Source organism: Chenopodium quinoa, unplaced genomic scaffold (genome assembly GCF_001683475.1).
Source record: "Chenopodium quinoa cultivar QQ74 unplaced genomic scaffold, ASM168347v1, whole genome shotgun sequence".
NCBI lineage: Eukaryota > Viridiplantae > Streptophyta > Magnoliopsida > Caryophyllales > Amaranthaceae > Chenopodium > Chenopodium quinoa.
Window position 1 is genome coordinate 1,210,873 of NW_018745395.1, and position 19,522 is coordinate 1,230,394.

At 36.3% G+C, this 19,522-nt stretch overlaps 1 protein-coding gene and 1 long non-coding RNA gene across 3 annotated transcripts; both read right to left on the bottom strand.

Annotated features, from left to right (window-relative positions):
* Positions 1 to 769: 769 nt before the first annotated feature.
* LOC110712920 lies at positions 770 to 3,881 on the bottom strand. Its single transcript, XM_021891385.1, has 2 exons — positions 3,531 to 3,881; positions 770 to 1,686 (listed from the first exon to the last, which is right to left on the bottom strand). Exons 1-2 carry the CDS (start codon positions 3,655 to 3,657, stop codon positions 1,226 to 1,228), a joined length of 588 nt encoding a protein of 195 aa, XP_021747077.1. The 5' UTR covers positions 3,658 to 3,881; the 3' UTR covers positions 770 to 1,225.
* A 9,695-nt stretch (positions 3,882 to 13,576) lies between these two features.
* On the bottom strand, positions 13,577 to 16,006 carry LOC110712960. 2 transcript variants are annotated; one of them, XR_002509741.1, is made up of 3 exons: positions 15,466 to 16,006; positions 15,125 to 15,225; positions 13,577 to 13,891 (listed from the first exon to the last, which is right to left on the bottom strand). It is a non-coding gene; the product is annotated as an uncharacterized LOC110712960 (long non-coding RNA). The 2 variants fall into 2 exon arrangements; XR_002509740.1 differs by having other exon boundaries at positions 13,577 to 13,876; positions 15,466 to 15,995.
* Between the last annotated feature and the right edge of the window lie 3,516 nt (positions 16,007 to 19,522).

Below are 19,522 nucleotides of genomic sequence, written 5' to 3' on the forward strand. Positions count from 1 at the left end.
AGACATTCATATGTAATCACAACATAATTCATCTGTCAAGAGTTTTCTTGTAGATTTCTGTAACCAATTTGTTTTTTATTGCAAGTTTCTTGAAACCTAACCTTCTCAAACAACACATGCAAGTGTCAACTGAAACCTTAAAGGCATTTGGTGAATTTTCATTCCTTCAAACACCGACAAGTTTATCTGCTTAATGTCAAATTAGGGTTTTAGGGTACGATGAAGGAACCAATCTATAAGACAGGTATAAAGGGAAATGTTGACAGGTTGGTCATGTAATTTAACTCTCTTTCCTTAAGTTAAACTTCAGGATTTCAAAAAATAATAAGGGAATCTGATGAATGTCAGTCACCAAACAACACATGCAAGTGTCAATTGAAACCTTAAAGGCATTTGGTGAATTTTCATTCCTTCAAGCGCCGACAAGTTTATCTGCTTAATGTCAAATTAGGGTTTTAGGGTACGATGAAGGAACCAATCTATAAGACGGGCATAAAGGGAAATGTTGACAGGTTGGTCATGTAATTTAACTCTCTTTCCTTAAGTTAAACTTCAAGATTTCAAAAAAATAATAAGGGAATCTGATGAATGTCAGTCACCAAACAACACATGCAAGTGTCAATTGAAACTTTAAAGGCATTTGGTGAATTTTCATTCCTTCAAACGCCGACAAGTTTATGTGCTTAATGTCAAATTAGGGTTTTAGGGTACGATGAAGGAACCAATCTATAAGACAGGTATAAAGGGAAATGTTGACAGGTTGGTCATGTAATTTAACTCTCTTTCCTTAAGTTAAACTTCAGGATTTCAAAAAATAATAAGGGAATCTGATGAATGTCAGTCACCAAACATGGAGGGAACAACATATGAAGAAAACTTCATAATCATCAAACTCAGCACAAGCCCTATAGCCGAGCTGTACACAGCTTTCATGATATTGAATGTTCTTTCCATGAGCTTCATCAGTTGAGTATTTTTCCATCTTACAAATGACCAGATTTTCAGTGTAAAAATACGCTAGATCTAAAGCGCAGTCAATTCCTTCTCAAAAGTGTAGGCATGATTTCATGTATATTTACCCCTAAGAGAGCCCTCAAAACACTAAATGGAGCACCCAAAAAAACTGGCTCACATCTCTGAGATACTATCTCCTGAAGTTAGACATGTTGCAGGATCCAAAAAATCAGGTTCAAAGAATAAATGTGACGGTCTCTCAAGGAGGAGGCTAAAGGGAAGGGTTTGATTTTCCTCGTATAAACTGCTTGAGCATGGCCTTTTCTTCATCTATTTGCTTCTTTTCATCTCTATTCCTGGGTTTGACCTTTCTTTTCTCATCCAGTATCCACTTGAAGATCTCTCGTTGCTGATCCTCAGTAATTGGCTCATGCACCTTCACAAGCTCTGCAATCGGGGTAACAGGTGGATATTCTGGCTCCACACTTTCATCAGTAGAAAGTACATCCACTGCAGCTGGTGTTGCTGGTACAATTGGCTGCCCATAAAAATTAACTGCCGGTTCACTTGTCTGTGCAGGAAGTGCAAGCTCTGCAGTTGGGGTTGCTGTTGCATATTCTGGCTTCTCCACAGAAGTGACTGTTGGTGCACTTGTAGCAGGAGGCGGAGCTTCTTCATGCTTTTCACTTTTCGAACTTCCATCTTTCTTTTTTGACATTCCAAAGATATAAGCTGCACCGTTGGGTTTGTCTTATAAGTGACAATTGATCAAACTCATAGTTCAAAGCATAACTTGATGAATTCACTTCACAAATGAATTCTTTCATAATTGCACCAAACATAACATGCACCAAAAAAGAAGGGGAGCAAGGGCAATGAGGGCTGGAAATAGGCAAAAATAATATTTCCAGGAATTGGAATCAGATAGGAATTGTCTGATCTATGATGTTAATTTATTAAAGTGCAAACTGCTTTTTGGACAAGGACTAAGCAATAGTGGCAGTCTAAACTGCTTGTTTTGAATGCCATTTATCTCAATATCCACAAGCCAGGTACGAGTACTTTGGTCCAGAATCTCCAGATAAAAGAATGACCAAATCAAATCAGTTTAAACTACTGTATTCATCAATAAAGATCTTAGAAATGGGCAAAGGTATTGGATCAAAGAAGAAACATCTTGAATGGACAGGTAAGACTATCTTCTCAACATCTATACTTGTAGATGCTGTAAAAAAACATTGGTGACACAACTGCTCCTATAAGTTATGTGAAGCAGAAATCGTTGATGACACTTACAACGGTTACAAGTCATATATTAAATCAAAATCAAGTCATAGAGGATCATCAAACTACTATATAGCCAGGCAAGTTCATCAGTGGACAGCTAGAACAAGATAAAGCTGTCACAACACAATATTACAAGCATTATAAAAAGCTAACCATGTTAGGTAGCTCTTTAAAGACTTCAACCAAATTTTACTCTCACAATTTGTAAGGACTTATAACCCTGCTTGCAAGCTCTTTAACCAGCATGAAAATCAAAAGCAGTTAAGGCTTATGTGATCAACTCACGAGCAACAAATTAACAAGCAACAAAAGTTGAGCAATCAAATTTTCATCTTTCCCTATCCCTCAGCCTTATGTAGAAGTTGAAAATGCAAGATTCTTGACTTCAACAACATTGGTCATCAATCTATAATACTCGTCAATTGAAGTAGTAACAAAAATGCTAATTAATGTTGAGTAATGACTCAGCTCAGGTTTTCACATTCCCCTGCACATTATCCACAAATGCATGCCTAGTAATAATCGACTACCTCAATCTTGCATCCTTTTCATCTCTACCATACATAAAACAGAATTATCCTTATAGAACTCAGCAATAACATAACACCAGTGTTTACATAAAAGTTTCTGCCGATAAAATCAACTCTCCAGCCTTCACCATTAGATTATGAAGTCAATACACTCATCGATGCAAATCGTATTAATTCTAGCTATAACTACCCAGCCGCTGAATCAAAGAACATTAGAATTCTCGCTATTAAACATTCATGTTAAAGATTCACACCCCATCTGGTTCAAAAGTAATCTTGAAGACAAAATGAGATTAACCCATTCCTCAGATTCATAAACATTCTAAACTATTTAACTTCAAATTCAACCCATACCCTAAATTTCCTATTCCCCCCTCTTTTACAGTTCTTCAGTTCATCAATGTAGCAAATTAAACCCTTCTAATACAAACCCACTATAAAAATCTCATTCCCATGTTTCCCTAAACCCAAGAAAATCACACTAAACACCAGAAAACCCTAATAAAACTACGTATAAATTATAAACAGAATCCTCTTTCTGATTCCATTACCCATTTCGAAGTATCTCGGGCACTAAAAATACAATTATCCAAATTGGGGCAAGAAAAATGCGATTAAAATTGCAATAATCAGAAGAAATAACAAGAAATTAAGCAATGGAATTGAAAAAATGTAGTACAAAATCAGCAAATTAGAGCAGAGTTGAGATTAATAGCAAAAAAAAAATGCAATAAAGGGAAGAGAAAGAAAGAAAGTGACCTCCAAAACCTAAGTTGACAACCATTAAAACTCTCCAAACAAATTTGTAGCGCTGCATTCGAGAATCCATGGATGGGAAGAACTGACGCTTTGCTTTCTCCTCCATTGGCGTTTTTTCGGTCGGCATTTTTGCTTTGAGGTTGGAACGGTTTTCTGAAGAAAAGAAGGTGTAGCTGACTAGCTGTAGTAGAAAACTCGTTGAAAGAGGCACGGCGTACCAATTATTCTTACCGGAGCTGTTAATAACTGAAATGACCTTTCTAACCCCATATAAACGGAACTTGTTAATAACTTAATATGACATACTAATTCCGTTACATATTATTTGTAACGATTAGACAAATGGAGGTAGTATTAACAAGTATTTTCTCAAGTAACATGTCATACTAGATGAAGAGAAAATACGTAGTATATCAACATTTCCCCGTCGTTAGTAAGGGTATATGTGTAAAGTAGCCTCTAGACCTTTAACAAGCAACAAACTGACGTTAACTCCTCCATTGCAAGCAGTCCGGTTACGCCAACACATTCCGTATTGTAGAGGTCCCGTTAAGTCCTCCATTGCAAGCAGTCCTGTTAACTCCTCCATTGCAAGCAGTCCCGTTAAGCAGCCCCAAAACCTCTCCTCATTAGCCTCAGCAGAACGATTCTCATAACCTCTAGTTAATAAAGCATCAATTGTGGTAGAGTAACCTAAATTCGACTTCTGATGTTAACAAATTACGGTTTTGTGGACTGATTGGGCGTTGCGGCGAGGGTGAATTGTTAAGCTAAGGGTTTTACTTTTTTTGAAGCTGATAATAATGTAATCTGTTGCTGGTGATATTGCATATGCGATCGTTTGTAGTTAAAGAATTTGTTGATTGTTTGTGGTAATTGGATGTTTATTTATATTAGTTTTGTTTATGTAGTTGGTACCGGACATTGAGTTAATTGAATTGGATGTTTGATTGGATGTTCGATGCTGCAACTATTCAAATCCACCAGAGCTTTCGAAGTCACTCCAGTTTGCTAAAGCCCTAAAACAATAGCTGAGAGAGGAAGAAGAAACACTTTTACAGAACGGGGTTCGATTTTGTATTACAATCCGAAATTTCAGGCCTAACGGAATTGAAAACACACTTTAACTTACGTTATCTGCCATCTCAGCACATACATAGAGGAATAATAAAATAATAGCTGCAACCTATCAAAATTGCAACTTTGCCACTATATTGACATATTTTGTTAATATGCTATATTAATTGGGCAGCCTCCTAGATGAACTCCGTGCGATTTGTTTATATGGTGTTGAAAAGGCCATTTTAATAATTAAAGTAAGGGTAAAATGTCGTAAAAATTTGGGGGTATTCATAATATGATACTAACATTTGACTAACATCCGTCAAACCTTACATTTCTACACATAGGAAAACTTGTTGTTTTGTTTGTTTCTTCGTTCGAGAACTTCATCTCTTCCTAGTTGTAACGCTCAGCGCTTCGAATTCTATTTAGATTTACAGCTACAATTTGGTGTTGGTGGCAGCGAATTGGAGTTGGTGGTTGTGAATCAGCAAGCTATAGCTACGGTGTCCAAGGTTTGAGCAGGTGGCGGCGGCAACCGAGCAATGTATGGCTATGGTTTCTAAAGGATCACGCTAGCAAAGAAGCTCCAAATCAGTGGAGTGGCGAATTCAGACATCACAACCCTCAGTATGTTGTACGCTTTCTCTATCGCTCGGCGCTCCAATTTAGTGGAATTCTAATACATCATCTAAGAGAAGAGGAGGGAGTTCGTGATTTTTATAAAGTGGGATTTTAGAACGGGGATAGAAACAGGGTCTCAAACCATTGTTAAACGTTTGAAAACTCCAGTTTAATTGCCACATCACCATAACAATATAATAATATTAAAATATTTCACTCTAATGCTCATAAGTGCGAAAATGCCACTATATTTAGGGGTGTCCATAATTTGGATTAAAAACGAAATCCAATATTATCTAAACTAAATTATCAATTCGGATCGAATCTAAACTTTAAATCGGATCGTATCGGATTGAGATTTTTTAAAAATTCAAATTTTCGAAGTGGATCAGATTGATCCTAATTGGATCCAATCCAATCCGGAAACCGAATTGTAAAATTAAGCTTGTATATATATGGATTTCTTTGTTTTTTGAAGTTTAGCTCAAATACATACTATTGCATAAAATTAATTAGGGAGACTTTGTATTAAATAAATAACTAGTGTGTGGCCCGAGCAATGCTCCGACTTATTTTTTTTAACACTTGTAATTGAATAGATAGGTTCATTCTTTATTATTTATTTATTCATTATTTGTTTATAATTTATAATAGTTTCTCATTAAATCTTTGAATAAATTATTGGAAAAATGGAAACTAATAATCCCACCTTTGGGTAATCTGCTCAAAACAATCACACCTTTTCGAAATCCCAAAACAATCCCACCTTTAACCCCCATTTGCTCAAAATGATCCCTTTTACCCATAACTTGTTTAACAAGTTGGTTTTTTTTTTTTTTTAATTTCTTTAATCTCTCTTCCCTAACATCTTCAATGGCAACTCCACCATTATCACCACCCCTAACCTCTTCAATGGAAACTCCACCATTATCACCACCTATAATCAGACCAGCACTTAATCAACACCACCACACCACTACCTGACCCAACCTTGCTTGGTCCAGCAGAACCTCTCACCACCGCACCACACCACCCAACCTCGCTGCTTGGTCCAACAGACCCCATCACTGTACCAAGCCACCCAACATCGCCGTCTAGTCCAGCAAACCACCCACCACCTCACCGCACCACCCAACCTTGCCGCTTGGTCCAACATACCCCACCACCGTACCAAGCCACCCAAGATCGCCGCCTAGTCCAGCAAACCACCCACCACTGCACCACACCACCCAACCTCGCAGCCCAGTCGGCTAGTCCAACAGACCACCGACCATCGCACCACACCACCCAACCTCGCCCATACCCCCTACCCAACCGTTAAACCCGACCATGAAAGGAATGGTGTCTTTCGAACAAGTGTATTATTCTGATGGCGGGTTCAGAATTATTAGAAAGCTAATATATTCAGTAAGGTCAAGTGATCGGAATGCCTGGGTGGAGGTCGCTTCCGATCAGTAATATTAATATAATTAATATTACAACTTAATCTTGACTGAACCCTTCGGGTCACAACCAAGCAAAATATACGAACCGACTCGACGAATTAATTCGGAAGAAATTAATTCGTCGCCCGAGTGTTAAATATTTAGACGTCGGAAATTCGAGCTTAGAGCGTCGAAACCGAGCGTCGGAAATCGAGTCAAAAATAATAAAAAGACGAGACGAAAAATTAGTAATAAATCAACAATGACCAAAATACCCCTAGCATCGGAATCCTGAGTGCTAGGGGATTAGCCGAGCTAGCAGCCCGCACCATGTGCGAGACATGCTAGCAAGGCGTGGCTAGCAGCCCGCACCATGTGCGAGGCATGCTAGCACAGCACGGCCATCAGCCCGGAAGCAGTGCGTGGCGTGCTGGCGTGCGGTGCTGCTAGCAGCCCGCACATGTGCGTGGCTAGCTAGCAGCGCCCTCGGCATCAGCATCCCGCACTAATGTGCGTGGGCGTGCTGGGCCGAGCTGGCAGCAGCTAGCAGCCCGCACGGTGCGAGGCTAGCTGGGCCGTGGGCCTAGGTCGGGTAGAAAGGGGAAGCTAGTAAGTATGCTTGCTTTTTGGTGTGGACAAGGGTCACAAGGAGAGGAAGAAGTGGGGAGCAAGTATGGTCCCCTCCTCTCCAAGTGGTCCATACTCCTCTTTACATATGACTAGGACACTTGTTGATTTATTATTTGCTTATATATTTAATTTAATTTAGCTTTAATTTAATTTGTGGAATTTCATGAATCCCACATTGATGGGATAGAAATTCCCACTCATACTTTCCTTTATAAATACCAACCTTGGGATTTGGAGTAAAGTGCTTGAGTGGGAGTTAGAAAGAGCATTCCATATTTTTGGAAAAACTCTTAAACTCCATTAACACTTGGGTTTTGGTCGGACCTTGCTAACTCCAAGATAGCGGACCTAAAAAGTCGTGTTCGTCCTTTGTGGGTGGATACCGTTGGAGGCACGACATTTACGATGCTCATGGCTTTCAAGTAAGAGCCCGTTTTGTGAGGGCGAAGCTCGTTTCAAGGGTATGATTCGTTCTTCCTTTTCTCGTGTTTATTTATGCTTTATGGTTTTATTAATTACGAGTGGTTCCTTTGGTCGGGGTCGTTTCCGCGGTGAGTCGGACTCACCAAACCCCAACAGCGGTATCGGAGCCCCGCTCGTTTATTTTTATAATCATGTTTTTCAAGGTTTATTTTGGCTTATTTTTCTGGTTTAAGTTGCTGATTAGATTAGAAGCTCGGTTTTATTTATTTTAATCCCATTTTCAATGTCGAATTTGGCCCAGAACCTAGATTTTCGCCCAAAAATAGTGAATTTCTGGTGGAAAAGGTGTTCTGGAAAGGTTTTTACCCCTTGGGGCTGTGATTTTAGCCAAATTCTGACCAGAAATACCTTTTTCGAGGGATTTTTAGTTTTTGACGAAAATTTTTAAGTCTTTTCTAACCTTGAAATTAATGGCATAACTTGTTGATTATGTGGTTGATTATTTGCATTATTTTCTGCATTTTAAAGTCCCCTTAAAGCACACTTACTTGGTAGTATTTGATGCTTAAAGGTTGATTTATTTTCACATAATTGCAAACTAATTGCTTTTTAGTGTGAACATTTTTGTTTTGAGGCTTCCTAAGTGTTAAAGATCAATCTTTATTTGTGATAAGTGATTGAAACTTTAAAAACCACTAAATTCCATGTTATTTTGTGTTAAACTTTGTTGTTTTAATCATTTTGAGTTGATTGGAAACATAAAGTTTCAATTTTTGTGATAGAAATTTGGTTATCTTCATGTTGGAAGATATAATTTTCAAGGATTCACAAAATTTAGATGTTGGAATTTTCATTTGAACATTAAATTTCATATTTTTCCAACTTCCCCTTACTTTGTCAAATTCTCAAGTTTAATTTAAATTGATTAAATTAAAAGTGAGAAATTGCCTCAACTTTGTTATTGCACCAAGCTAAACCAATTTAATTAAGAATGGTTCTTGGAATTATTTTGGTTATTTGCACTTTGAAATTTTATTAAGTTGGACTTGTTTAAAAAAAATTTCATTTTTGCTCATTAAGTTAGTTCTAAAATTAATTTAGAATTAATTAATTATGTCTCGCGAAATGGGATCAAATCCCGAGGCCATGGCACCCAAAACGAGGCAAAGAACCACACTTGGCTAGCCAGGCTGCATAGCAGCCCGCATGTGGATGCCAAGGTGGCTGCCCCGCCTTGCGTGCGGCCATATGCGCGGCAGCAGCACACGGCCACAGCAGCCACGCAGCAGCAGCCATGGCTGTGTGTGCGCGTGCGTGCGGCAGTGGCAGCAGCTCAAGGCTGCTTGCCGCGGGCCGTGTGTTCGGAGCTTTTGTGTGTGTAAATGCTTGGTGCGGTGAGGCGAATGGTCGTAGTGTGCTTGGTTTGCACGAGCCGCAATTATTCGAGTTTCTTTGGCAAAACGCTTAAAGCGAAAGCCATTTGAAATGCGGTTGGCTTAATATTTGCTTACTTTGCCGTTTTATTTATTTTAATTAATTTTGTTTATTTTAATTAAAATTTTGGGAGGCTAGGCCTCGGTTTTGAGCGGCATTGACAAAATTTTATTTTGACAAGTTTGGGTGCTACCGACTTAATCAATTGGATTAATTAAGGGAAATGCGGAATTTAGTGGGAGCTTCAATTATTAATGGCGTCAAATACATAATCGGTTAAACAACTTTGACTAGTTTTAATTAGGCGTGTTAATCGGATTAACCACCTAGATTAGTTACTAGTGCGCGCGTTGTTTAAATGTTTTTTACTTGTTTGATATTGTAAATTGCATGGGCCATTCACAAATAGTGAATGGATGAATGGAATGTATATTCTCTCTCATAGGTTTCATGAAATGGCAACTAGTGGGACCCGATTAGGATAGAAAATACGGACTACGTGCCGTTATGTATTTTTGTAAATCTAAATACGGTCTACGCACCGTTAAGTATTTTTGGACCTTAATATTTAGATTATTCCTAGTCGTAGACACTAGTATTTGCATAGTTTGGTTAAGTCTTGAAGACGGCGTATCTTGGAAGACAAAGCCTTGAATTGCAAATGAAGACCTTTTGAAGACTTGAAGAATTCAAGGGGTCATGCTAGTTGCCAATATGCATCTATAATTTCGCTTTATATTTTATGCTTATATATACATGTGAATTATTTGTTAGATGCATGTTTAGGTTTTCTTTATGTTGCGATGATTAGTTAAGTTCACTTAAATCAACCAACATAGAAATCCTAGGTCCCTAATAATATTGAGTCAAACTTGCCTTTTCAAAACAACACTTACCAACCGAACGAGGGTGATGGTAGGCTACGCCAAAGCAAGGTGCCATCACTTCTCCAAGGCTCATAAGGCACACCGGGTGTGCACGTTGGTTTTGGTTGAACTCATCGGTATGAGTGAGGAGTCCTCACATACCGTGGCAAAAGAGATACATCGTGAAAGATGCATTAGATGCGACGATTATCTAACCAAGAGTGGCTTAGAGCCATTTGCAAGGCAATGCTTACCTTAGAAGATTGAGTGTTAAGACAAGCCAAAGCATGCTTAACCACTCTTTGTTTCTTCGGATCTTGGAATCGCCTTATTTTTGCCAAATAGGGACAATTTTTATGCGTAAATAAGACGTTTAATAAGATTGAAGTTTGCATGAATGCTATTAAATTTCAAACTTATTATGTTCTTGATAAATGGTTATACTTTGCACTTATATTTATAGTATTCTAAATCAAATAATATTGTTTTCCATGATTGGTAAAGGAAATCCTTGAGAATAGTTCTCAAAGACAGGAAATGCATTTCTAAAATACAATTCTCATAAATGACTTTTATAACCAAGTCCGAAAGAACGGTTGGACATCATGTATTCAAAATACTAGGTAGTTTTGATAAAACATGAGGTATTGAGTTGCAAACTCAAGATTGTCAATGTTTGACAACCAATGTATCTTTTCGCATCATTCATAATTGAGTAGGACTCATTGATGTAGTAATTTGAGTAAGAATTAATGGAAAAGATGGAACTTTGTTTTACGGCGCACTAGGTGCTTGATTATGCCTAACAAAGTATAAGAGTCAAAGTACTTAAAGAAATAATTCTTAAAGTAAGATTATGAGATATTGTATGATAAGAAATATAGGAAAGAAGGAACAAAGAAAAGGAATTAGATTCCATTTCAACTCATGAGTTCATGTTATTGTAGTTAACTGAGTAATTCGTTATCTTCACAAGTATCGGATACTGCTTGAGTGTTCCACTATGATAGTGACCTCAAACTATTGAAGTTAAGCTAAGTTATCGACTTACAAGCTTAGAATGAAGCAAGAAGAGCTACATCAGTCGTAAGGTCGTATGTTTTGTTTAAAGACCTTTTAAGCCAAAGGCTGGAACAAATAATGGTTATTATGTTCCATAATCAGCAATTGATCCGTTTACACACGGAAAGACTCACATTCAAAGTAATGAGCAATAGTTGCGAGATTTATTTGAATGGCATGGTTATCCAAGCGTTGAGTCAAGAATGCTTGATTATAAACAAACATTTCCCTAACATGATTAACTCACTAAGTTCAAGTCATGGGCTTGATTTGCGTTCCAAACATCTTTAGCAATGTCATATCAACAAGAACGTACTCAAGATTCTATTAGATAGGCTCTTGATAGTTGCTCGATTTGGAATCATTCTAAGACAAGCAAGTCTTAGTTGTTGAAACCGACAAAGCAGAGAGCTATTGTTCTTGGTATAGACAATTGACTCCGAAGGCTAAAGAGGAATCAATTACTTCAACGTTTCACAAAGAATTTGAAAGGATATGGCTATATTCATCAAATGTGAACAAACTTGACCTGAGTAGCTCAAGAGTCCAGTGAAGTACTGAATCGACTTGGCAAGATATCAAAACTTCTAGATTAGATCGAGCAATGTTTGCTTGAACCAAGCGTGACCATCTCAAAGTTATGAATGGAAATTTTCATAAAGAACTCCACAAAGAACATAGTGTGTCCTCACGGAGACCTTGATGTCATTGGAAAATGACTCAAATGATGATGTTCACAACCCTTCCTATAAAGTTCTTAAAGATTTGCACAAATGACTAATGTTACACTAAACAATATGTCGAAGCTAAGAAAGGACGCCATATTCAGTTATGGATAGAAATAACTTCTAAAAGTCTTTTCAAGTATATGTCTAAGGCTCTTAGTCTCAGTGGGAGCTAAGTGGCTCAGTGGGAGCTAACTGTTTTTTTCACAACGAACTTTTACCCAAAGACAATATACATGTCTCTTTGTAAGCATTCAAGTGAGACTACGGGCATTACCTCCACATCCTAATTGAGAACATAATGTTTGTTGCTCTAAGTGGTGTCTTTCTGGAAAGTAACACGTTTCCAAAACGACAAGTGGGAGGAAAATGAACTCGATGACCATCGAGCTTAGCAACAAACTAGAACTGAGAATCTCGGAAGACCTTAAAGGACTTCATGAGAATTCTTGATCAAGAATACTCAAAAGGACTTTACAAGTGCCTTAAAAGAGAATTCATTACTCACAAAACATTAAAAATGTTGGAGTAAGATCAACATGATAAAAGGGCTTTGAAAGCGCCTTAAAACTCAGTGTTTGATGCAATTACCCCGTATAGGTATAGAATTCACCAAAGGCTTGGATTGAATCCTATAAATTTTCTATTAAGTTAGAAATAAACCTAAGACTTACAAGCAAAGGAATAATGTCTTGTAAGATAGCTACGACAAATCCAAATTCCGATTGATGGGTAGAGGCCATTAAAATCCGAAATAGACTCCATGTTTGAAAATCATGTTCGAAACTTGATTAATTTGCATGAAGGATGAAAGATCCATCAATTGCAAATAAGTTTTCAAGGAGAAAACTAACAAATGTGGAAATGTATTTTCATACATAGCTAGATTGGTTGAAAAGGATATAATTAATTTCAAGGAGTTGATTTTAATAAAAACCTATTCACCAATCGGAATGCTTAAGTCTTTTCGTGATTGATCTAGCAAAATTGCACATATGAAATATGGCAAAATAGATACCAAAACCGCCTTCCCAAAATAGGATCTTGGAAGTGACTACGGAATAGTCTAAGGGTTTTGAAAATCTAAATAATGCTAGATCTGAAAGCAAGCACATGGAATCCGTCATGGGATTAAAGGAAGCATTGCATGAAGGAATTGGAACGTGTTTTCTCATAAAGTTAATAAGAGGATGGACTTATGGAGAAACATAGAGATTCTGATGAACAAGAAGTTTAGTGGGAGCAAAAGTAAAGGTCCAACGAGAAGTTTACGAACTCTATTGTGAAACAACTATCAAATGCTAAATGCTTAGATTTGAAAGTATTTTCGACAATGGACCAAGCTAAAGACGATACTTAGTACATGTTGGGAATTAAGTTCTATCACTACTACAAAAAATCCCTATCGAGTCGCCTCTAAACCATCTTACGCATCGCTTCAAGGGCGACACTACAGGCACCGACACAATAGGGTACCCCCTTACTTGTCGCCTATAACGTGATGCGTTAGGTTGGTTTGTGAGTTGCCTTTTTCATCACATGTGACGCATTAGGTTGGTTTATGAATCGCCTTTTTAATTACAGGTGACTTGTTAGGTTGGTTTATGAGTTGCCTTTTTCATTACAAGTGATGCATTAGGTAGTTTTATAAGTCACCTTTTTCATTACAGGTGACACATTAGGTAGATTTATGAGTATCTTTTTCATTATAGGCGACACATTAGGTATTTTTATGAGTCCCCTTCTTGTAAAGAGGCGACGCGTAAAGTAACTTTACGAAAATTGTAATTATTCAATGGCGATGCACAAAATACTGTTTTTTTCCTCATTAAATTCACACTTAGCTTGCTACTGTATATAATTAAAACCTATGTAGGACTTGAACCTACATCTATGTGCAATAGCACATTGCTCTACCATTTGAGCTAATAGGCTTTCAAAAACTTAAATGGTAAAACTTCTAGGAATCTGCCATAAAAATATGAACATTCACCTATATACAGAATCTGATCACTTAACTATCAAAGCTTTCAATCTCAATGAGAATCTGAGTCTTTAAGTCTCCTACTTGCTTCATGCTCACCTTGTGATTTGCCCTGTCATAAAATAAACTTAAAAAAAAATTACACTTCTCAGCAATAGAAAAATTAATGACTCATTATGAACTAAATTAATTCATCTTCAATATTATTATTAAATATGTGGTTACGTAAACCCCAAGAATGTCATACATTGAGGTAAATATTTGCTTATGCAGCCAAGTCCATATAGAAGCAATAAAAACAATAAAATCCTTCTTCCTCCAAAGCTTAACATAAAATTCAGAAATTCTTCATACTTTCCTTCTTGTAAATTAAACAAGTATCACAAAGATAAGGAAAGACATTATAATTACTACAAGTGATCATCAAGTGATCAAGTGAAATCTTAAACAACAACCTCCACCTATCTTATAATTATTGCATTTCAATTCTCTGAAAACCAATTTCCCAACAACCAATTTCAATTCAAGGACTCATAGGAGATGCTATAGTAGTGTCACATTCAATTCTCTAGAAGCCAATTTCCCAACAACCAACTAGAAGAACAATAACTTTTTACAAGAAAAAATAGGCATTATTCCAATGTTATTGTCAAAACAAACAGACACACACACACATACAAAAGCATACCAAAGAACGTCCATTAAAGAGGCTTTATTCCAATGCGAAATCTACAATGTTCCCTTTCTAAAAGACCAAAATTATAAGACAATGGCACACTACTATACTACTATTCAAGCAACTTCACAACTCATGTGAAACATGATAAATTCAAACTCCCTAAACTAAATTTTAATACAATTGTACATTTTGTGCAATTGCCCTACCTTTAGGAATGAAAATTAGCTCCCTATAATACCCAAACAATAAGCCCTTCACCAAGAGGCCAAATCACATTCTCTACATTAGCTCCCTGTATATATTCTGGCAACATTACAATAAAGGGATACGATAGAAAAACAAGCTAATAATGAATAAACTACAAAACTAGGCAGCTTGATATGCTCCCCACCTCTCATAACCCCTCATGCCACCAAATATGAAAAATTAAATACATTTCAATGCACCAACCCATTTATACTTAAGTGCACCAGTCATGGACAATCATCAACAACATAATGCGAGATTTCTCGGCATTTCTAACCATAAAAGACTGCTAAGAAATGCTATACAAGCATAAAAAAACAACAATCTTACTGTCACTTTGCCATTAAATATTACAATCTTATAAAAATCAATCAATTTCAATCACATAAAACAATATATAGTGTCAAATACACAAAGACGGCGAAAAATGTATACCTTACATTTAGCCACCAAATCCATTATTCAGCTGCAAGATCAACCACGACATATCTACCTCAACTGCCACAACTAACGATTGTAACACATACTCAAGTAACCTAAATTTTCACCAAAATCACAAAACTAATTAAAAATTCATAAATTTTTGTTCATCATACACCATTAACGAAACCAAAATTCAAAAATCAAACAAACCGATCAAACAAAAACTCATCTAATACAAAAAATCACAATACAATCAGCAAATTCAACTAAAAAATCGAAAAAAATCACAAAAAATAAAAAACTAAAAAAACCTAGAAATTGACAAATTAATACCAAAAAAAGGGGAAAATCACCAGAAATGGAAGAAAGTCGTCGTCGTAGTCGAAAAGGAGAAAGAAAGTGAAGATGAAATGATGAATTAGTGAGAGAAAACACGAAAGTTGTAAGGGATTTTGTCTCTCCTCCTTTGTTGATCCTTTTGAGGTGAGAAAGAGGAATGAGAGATTGAAGAAGAGAAATAAATCCGTGGCTGACAATGGAGACAAGTAGAAGGTGGTAGTCATTGTCGGTGAGAGGCGATGAGAGGAAGGAACAAAAACACCAAGGGAATGAATGAGGGAGGCGAGGATGAAACAAAAAAAGACAAGGGAATGAATGAATGAATAAATGAATGAGGATTCTAGGGTTTTTGTTTTAAGCTGCTTTCTTAACTTGGCAAAGGACCAAAGGTGTCGCCTATAATAATGTAGAATTAGAGGCGACTTGTAAAGTAATACTTTATGAGTCACACATGATGAAAGATGGGATGTGTATAGTATACGTATCGCTTGTTATAGAGTAGGTGTTGCATATGCCTTTTAATTTTATTTTAGGTGTTTTTTATCAAGCTTTATGTGTCACATGCTTTGTAAGAGGCGACTCTAAAACTTTACACATCACTTGTTAATTTGAGGCGACTCCAAAAGGGAAACTTCGTAGGGTGTTTTTGTAGTAGTGTATGGTATAGACTTTAATTAAATGTTTAAATGAGTAACGGAATTTACCATGTTAAACATGAAGGACTTTGAAAGGCTTTCGACCCATAAATGTATGAAGCTAAGTAAATGTTTGAACTAAGTATAAGCTAGGCTAAATATTAAGTCAACCAAGAAAGACTCTAGTAAGAGACTTTCAACCATATCACATAGCGAACATTTTGGCAAGACTCAGTGTAACTAAATGAGCTAAATGTCACATGGATTGAGAATCATTCTAGAATTAAATCCATCATGTAAAGCTATGATATGGAATCGTCAGACGACTTACTTAGAGCATGTGAAGTACGTATATAATACCAGTCGACATTAATCTAAGTATTAGATCATTAGATTATAGTCAAGAACATCCATAGCACTTAAATAAGTAGTTGGATGAGTTCTTGACGCATGGAAACAAACACAACTTGATTTTTGAAGTTGCAAGCACAAACCTTAACAAGGATTAGATCCTTAGCAAGGAAGCCATTTATAAGCACGAGGCAAGAAGTGTCGTGGCTTGAGAATGGTAACATGGATATGCATCCATGTATAATGTGCGGAAATTTAAGATAAATTTCCATGATCGTAAGTGATTTGAGTATTCCAAATCATTGTGAGTCGTTTGGAGTGAAATCCATGCAAGGCATCATCGGAGAGTCTACTAAAACATATGTTGAGAATATTGTTTCCTTAAAGGCAATAATAAGATAGAAGTTAAATGGAAAAGTTCGTTGTTGAACATTGATGATTGTAGGTTGTCAAGTAGAAGGTCTCAAATCATGAAAATGAGTGGGAGCCATTGCTTGGACAATAAATCCTGAATCACATGTAATCCATTAACACTCTCAAAATTTTATCATCTTATTATGGAAATGGTGGATAATGAAGATGCTAGGGTTTGCAAAGTAATTATAACTAAACCTATGCAATAAGTGAATGACAACATTCATAATTGCATGAAAGAAATCAAGCATATCAAATATGAGTGTGATTTCTATGAATTGTGTTATTTCGGATGATATACTACAAGACGGGGGGTGAATTGTAGTATGTTCCTAGTGCCTACTTTTCGCGGAATATAAAACTGATTGCTGTTAGGAACTTAGACAATGCAAAGCGGATTTTACGAGGAAACCATCCAGGGCCCAACTGGAAGTAAAATCTCGACCCTCCAAGGGATTTCAAGCCAAACCAATCCACTATAATAGGGCAAACACCAAGTTACAAACCTATTAAGTGACAGACCTTTACTCACAAGTTCCTGACTAAACTTGCTACACGATAAGACCCTATCTTACCCAATCTAAGTCCCAAACTTAGATTCACTCAGCACTCCCAAAGTGCCTACACTCGGCCTCTCACCAGAAGCTTATTCGGCTTCACCCTAGAAGCTCACACATTGCACTCTTACAATACAATATTATAAAAACGAGAATCCTCACGAACTCTCACACCCCAATACATAAAACACTCAAAACCCTTTTTCCCAATTACAAGATCTCAAAGAATAACTCTAAATACATACTAATGAATAAAGAGATAAAACTAATATGCTGGACACTTCAAGATCTGTCTGGAACTTACTTGACGAACTGTAACTGGAACCTGACTGGAACTTCGACCTGGAGGTTTGACTTAGCTTCGTGGTGAAGGATGAAACCATTAAGCACGACCACTAAGCTTCATCAGCCTCGACTTTGAATGAATACATATGAGCATATTTATAGTACACCCAAATTATTCTTTTCGTAAAAGATAAGTTTTATTAAAAGATAGAAATAAAAGATATTTTCCAAAAATAAGTTTTCCAAAAATATATCTTTTGTTAAGAATATATTCTATCAATAATAATAAGATATATTTACCATAAAATCAGATTTTATCTAAATCTTATATTTTCCAAATATACTAATATATCTTACCATATCTTTTTACAAAAGATATAATTACCATATCATTTTACAAAAGATATACTTGCCATAAAATTAGATTTTATTTAAAACTTATTTTGCTGAAAATATTTTCCAAAAATAACTTATCTTTTTCCACAAGGATTTATTAGAAAATAAATATCTTTATTCTGTAAAACCAAATCCTTAAAAGATATGCACGTGGTAGATAAATATATAATTAAATTCGACCTGCGACCTTTAACGACGTGCAGACGTAAGTTCCGATTAGGTTCTGGAACTCTGACAGTCTCTGAGTTCCTGACAAGTCAGTAACTCTAATTTCATTGACTATCATGAGTTCACCTTGGTTCTTTAGACTTGTTCCAGACTGACTTTTATGTCCAACATACTTACATGAATCCTAGAGCGATATACTTCGATTTCTTCGTCTTCATGTTGTTTCTTTGAAACTCTTGTTCAGGAATCTTGTAGTATTGATGTATTCTTGTTCTCGGGGCAACGTAAAGTTCCTGTTAGGGAACTCTTCATGTACCTGTTAGGGAACATGCTCCGGCTCTTGTGGGAAAGCCTGCCAAAGGTTCCTTCTGCATCTCGTTAGAGAATACCTTCAGGTTCCTTTCTGGTTTGGTTCTCATGGGAGAACCTGCTTTAGGTTAATTCATTCTCTCTTATTCCTCTTGAAGTCTTCTATGTTCCAACCCATTGACTTCACCTAAGTCAGTTCATGTCTTCACATAAACACTTAAGAGAAACATTAGATTGAAGTTTGTTTGTCATAAACAAACTTCAAGTGAGAGAACTAATTAAACTTAAAGCTTATGTAAATACTCCTACACATATATAGCTCATGTATGCATAGTGTACTTACCTCATGAAGCTAACTTATGCAAACACCTATTTACATAGTTACCTTCATGGTTCCTTAGCCATCATCATGCTTATCAACCATAACACTCATCATTGTTCTTGTTCTTCTATTGCTTATCATATATTGCTTAAGTTCCTTATATACATACTTGTCATTGCTCAGGTTCCTTGTATCCTGTTCCAAGTATAACTTGTTCTTTCTATGCACAAATTAACAAACACATTAGATAGATAATCATCATTAGTTTACAATCATCAAAACTTAATTACTCAACAAAATGTTTTATGAAGAGTACTACTCTTAAAACATTTGGGAAAAAACCATTTATCATAAGATGAAACATTGTGAAGTTTCATAGTGGAAAAAAATATTTCTAAATATTCCATAAAACTATTTAATTGTGGTTTAGAATTAAATAATGAGTCCATTCGATTTTAATAAATATTCAAAATAGGCTATCAAGTCAATGGCTTGGATAACGAAACACCTATTAAGTGAACATTGAATATTTTAATCGAAAATCATCCCTAATCAAGGTCATATTTTTTGTGGATGATTAATGACCATTAGAGATTAGTGTGTAGTATGATTTATAACACCGTTTCTTGTGCTA

What these genes read in the sequence shown, in the direction of transcription:
- LOC110712920 (XM_021891385.1), bottom strand. Translation starts at nt 3,657, where the DNA reads ATGCCGACCGAAAAAACGCCAATGGAGGAGAAAGCAAAGCGTCAGTTC. An exon ending in TGTCAACTTAGGTTTTGGAG is followed by an intron (nt 1,687 to 3,530) that starts GTCACTTTCTTT and finishes CCAACGGTGCAG; the next exon opens with CTTATATCTTTGGAATGTCA.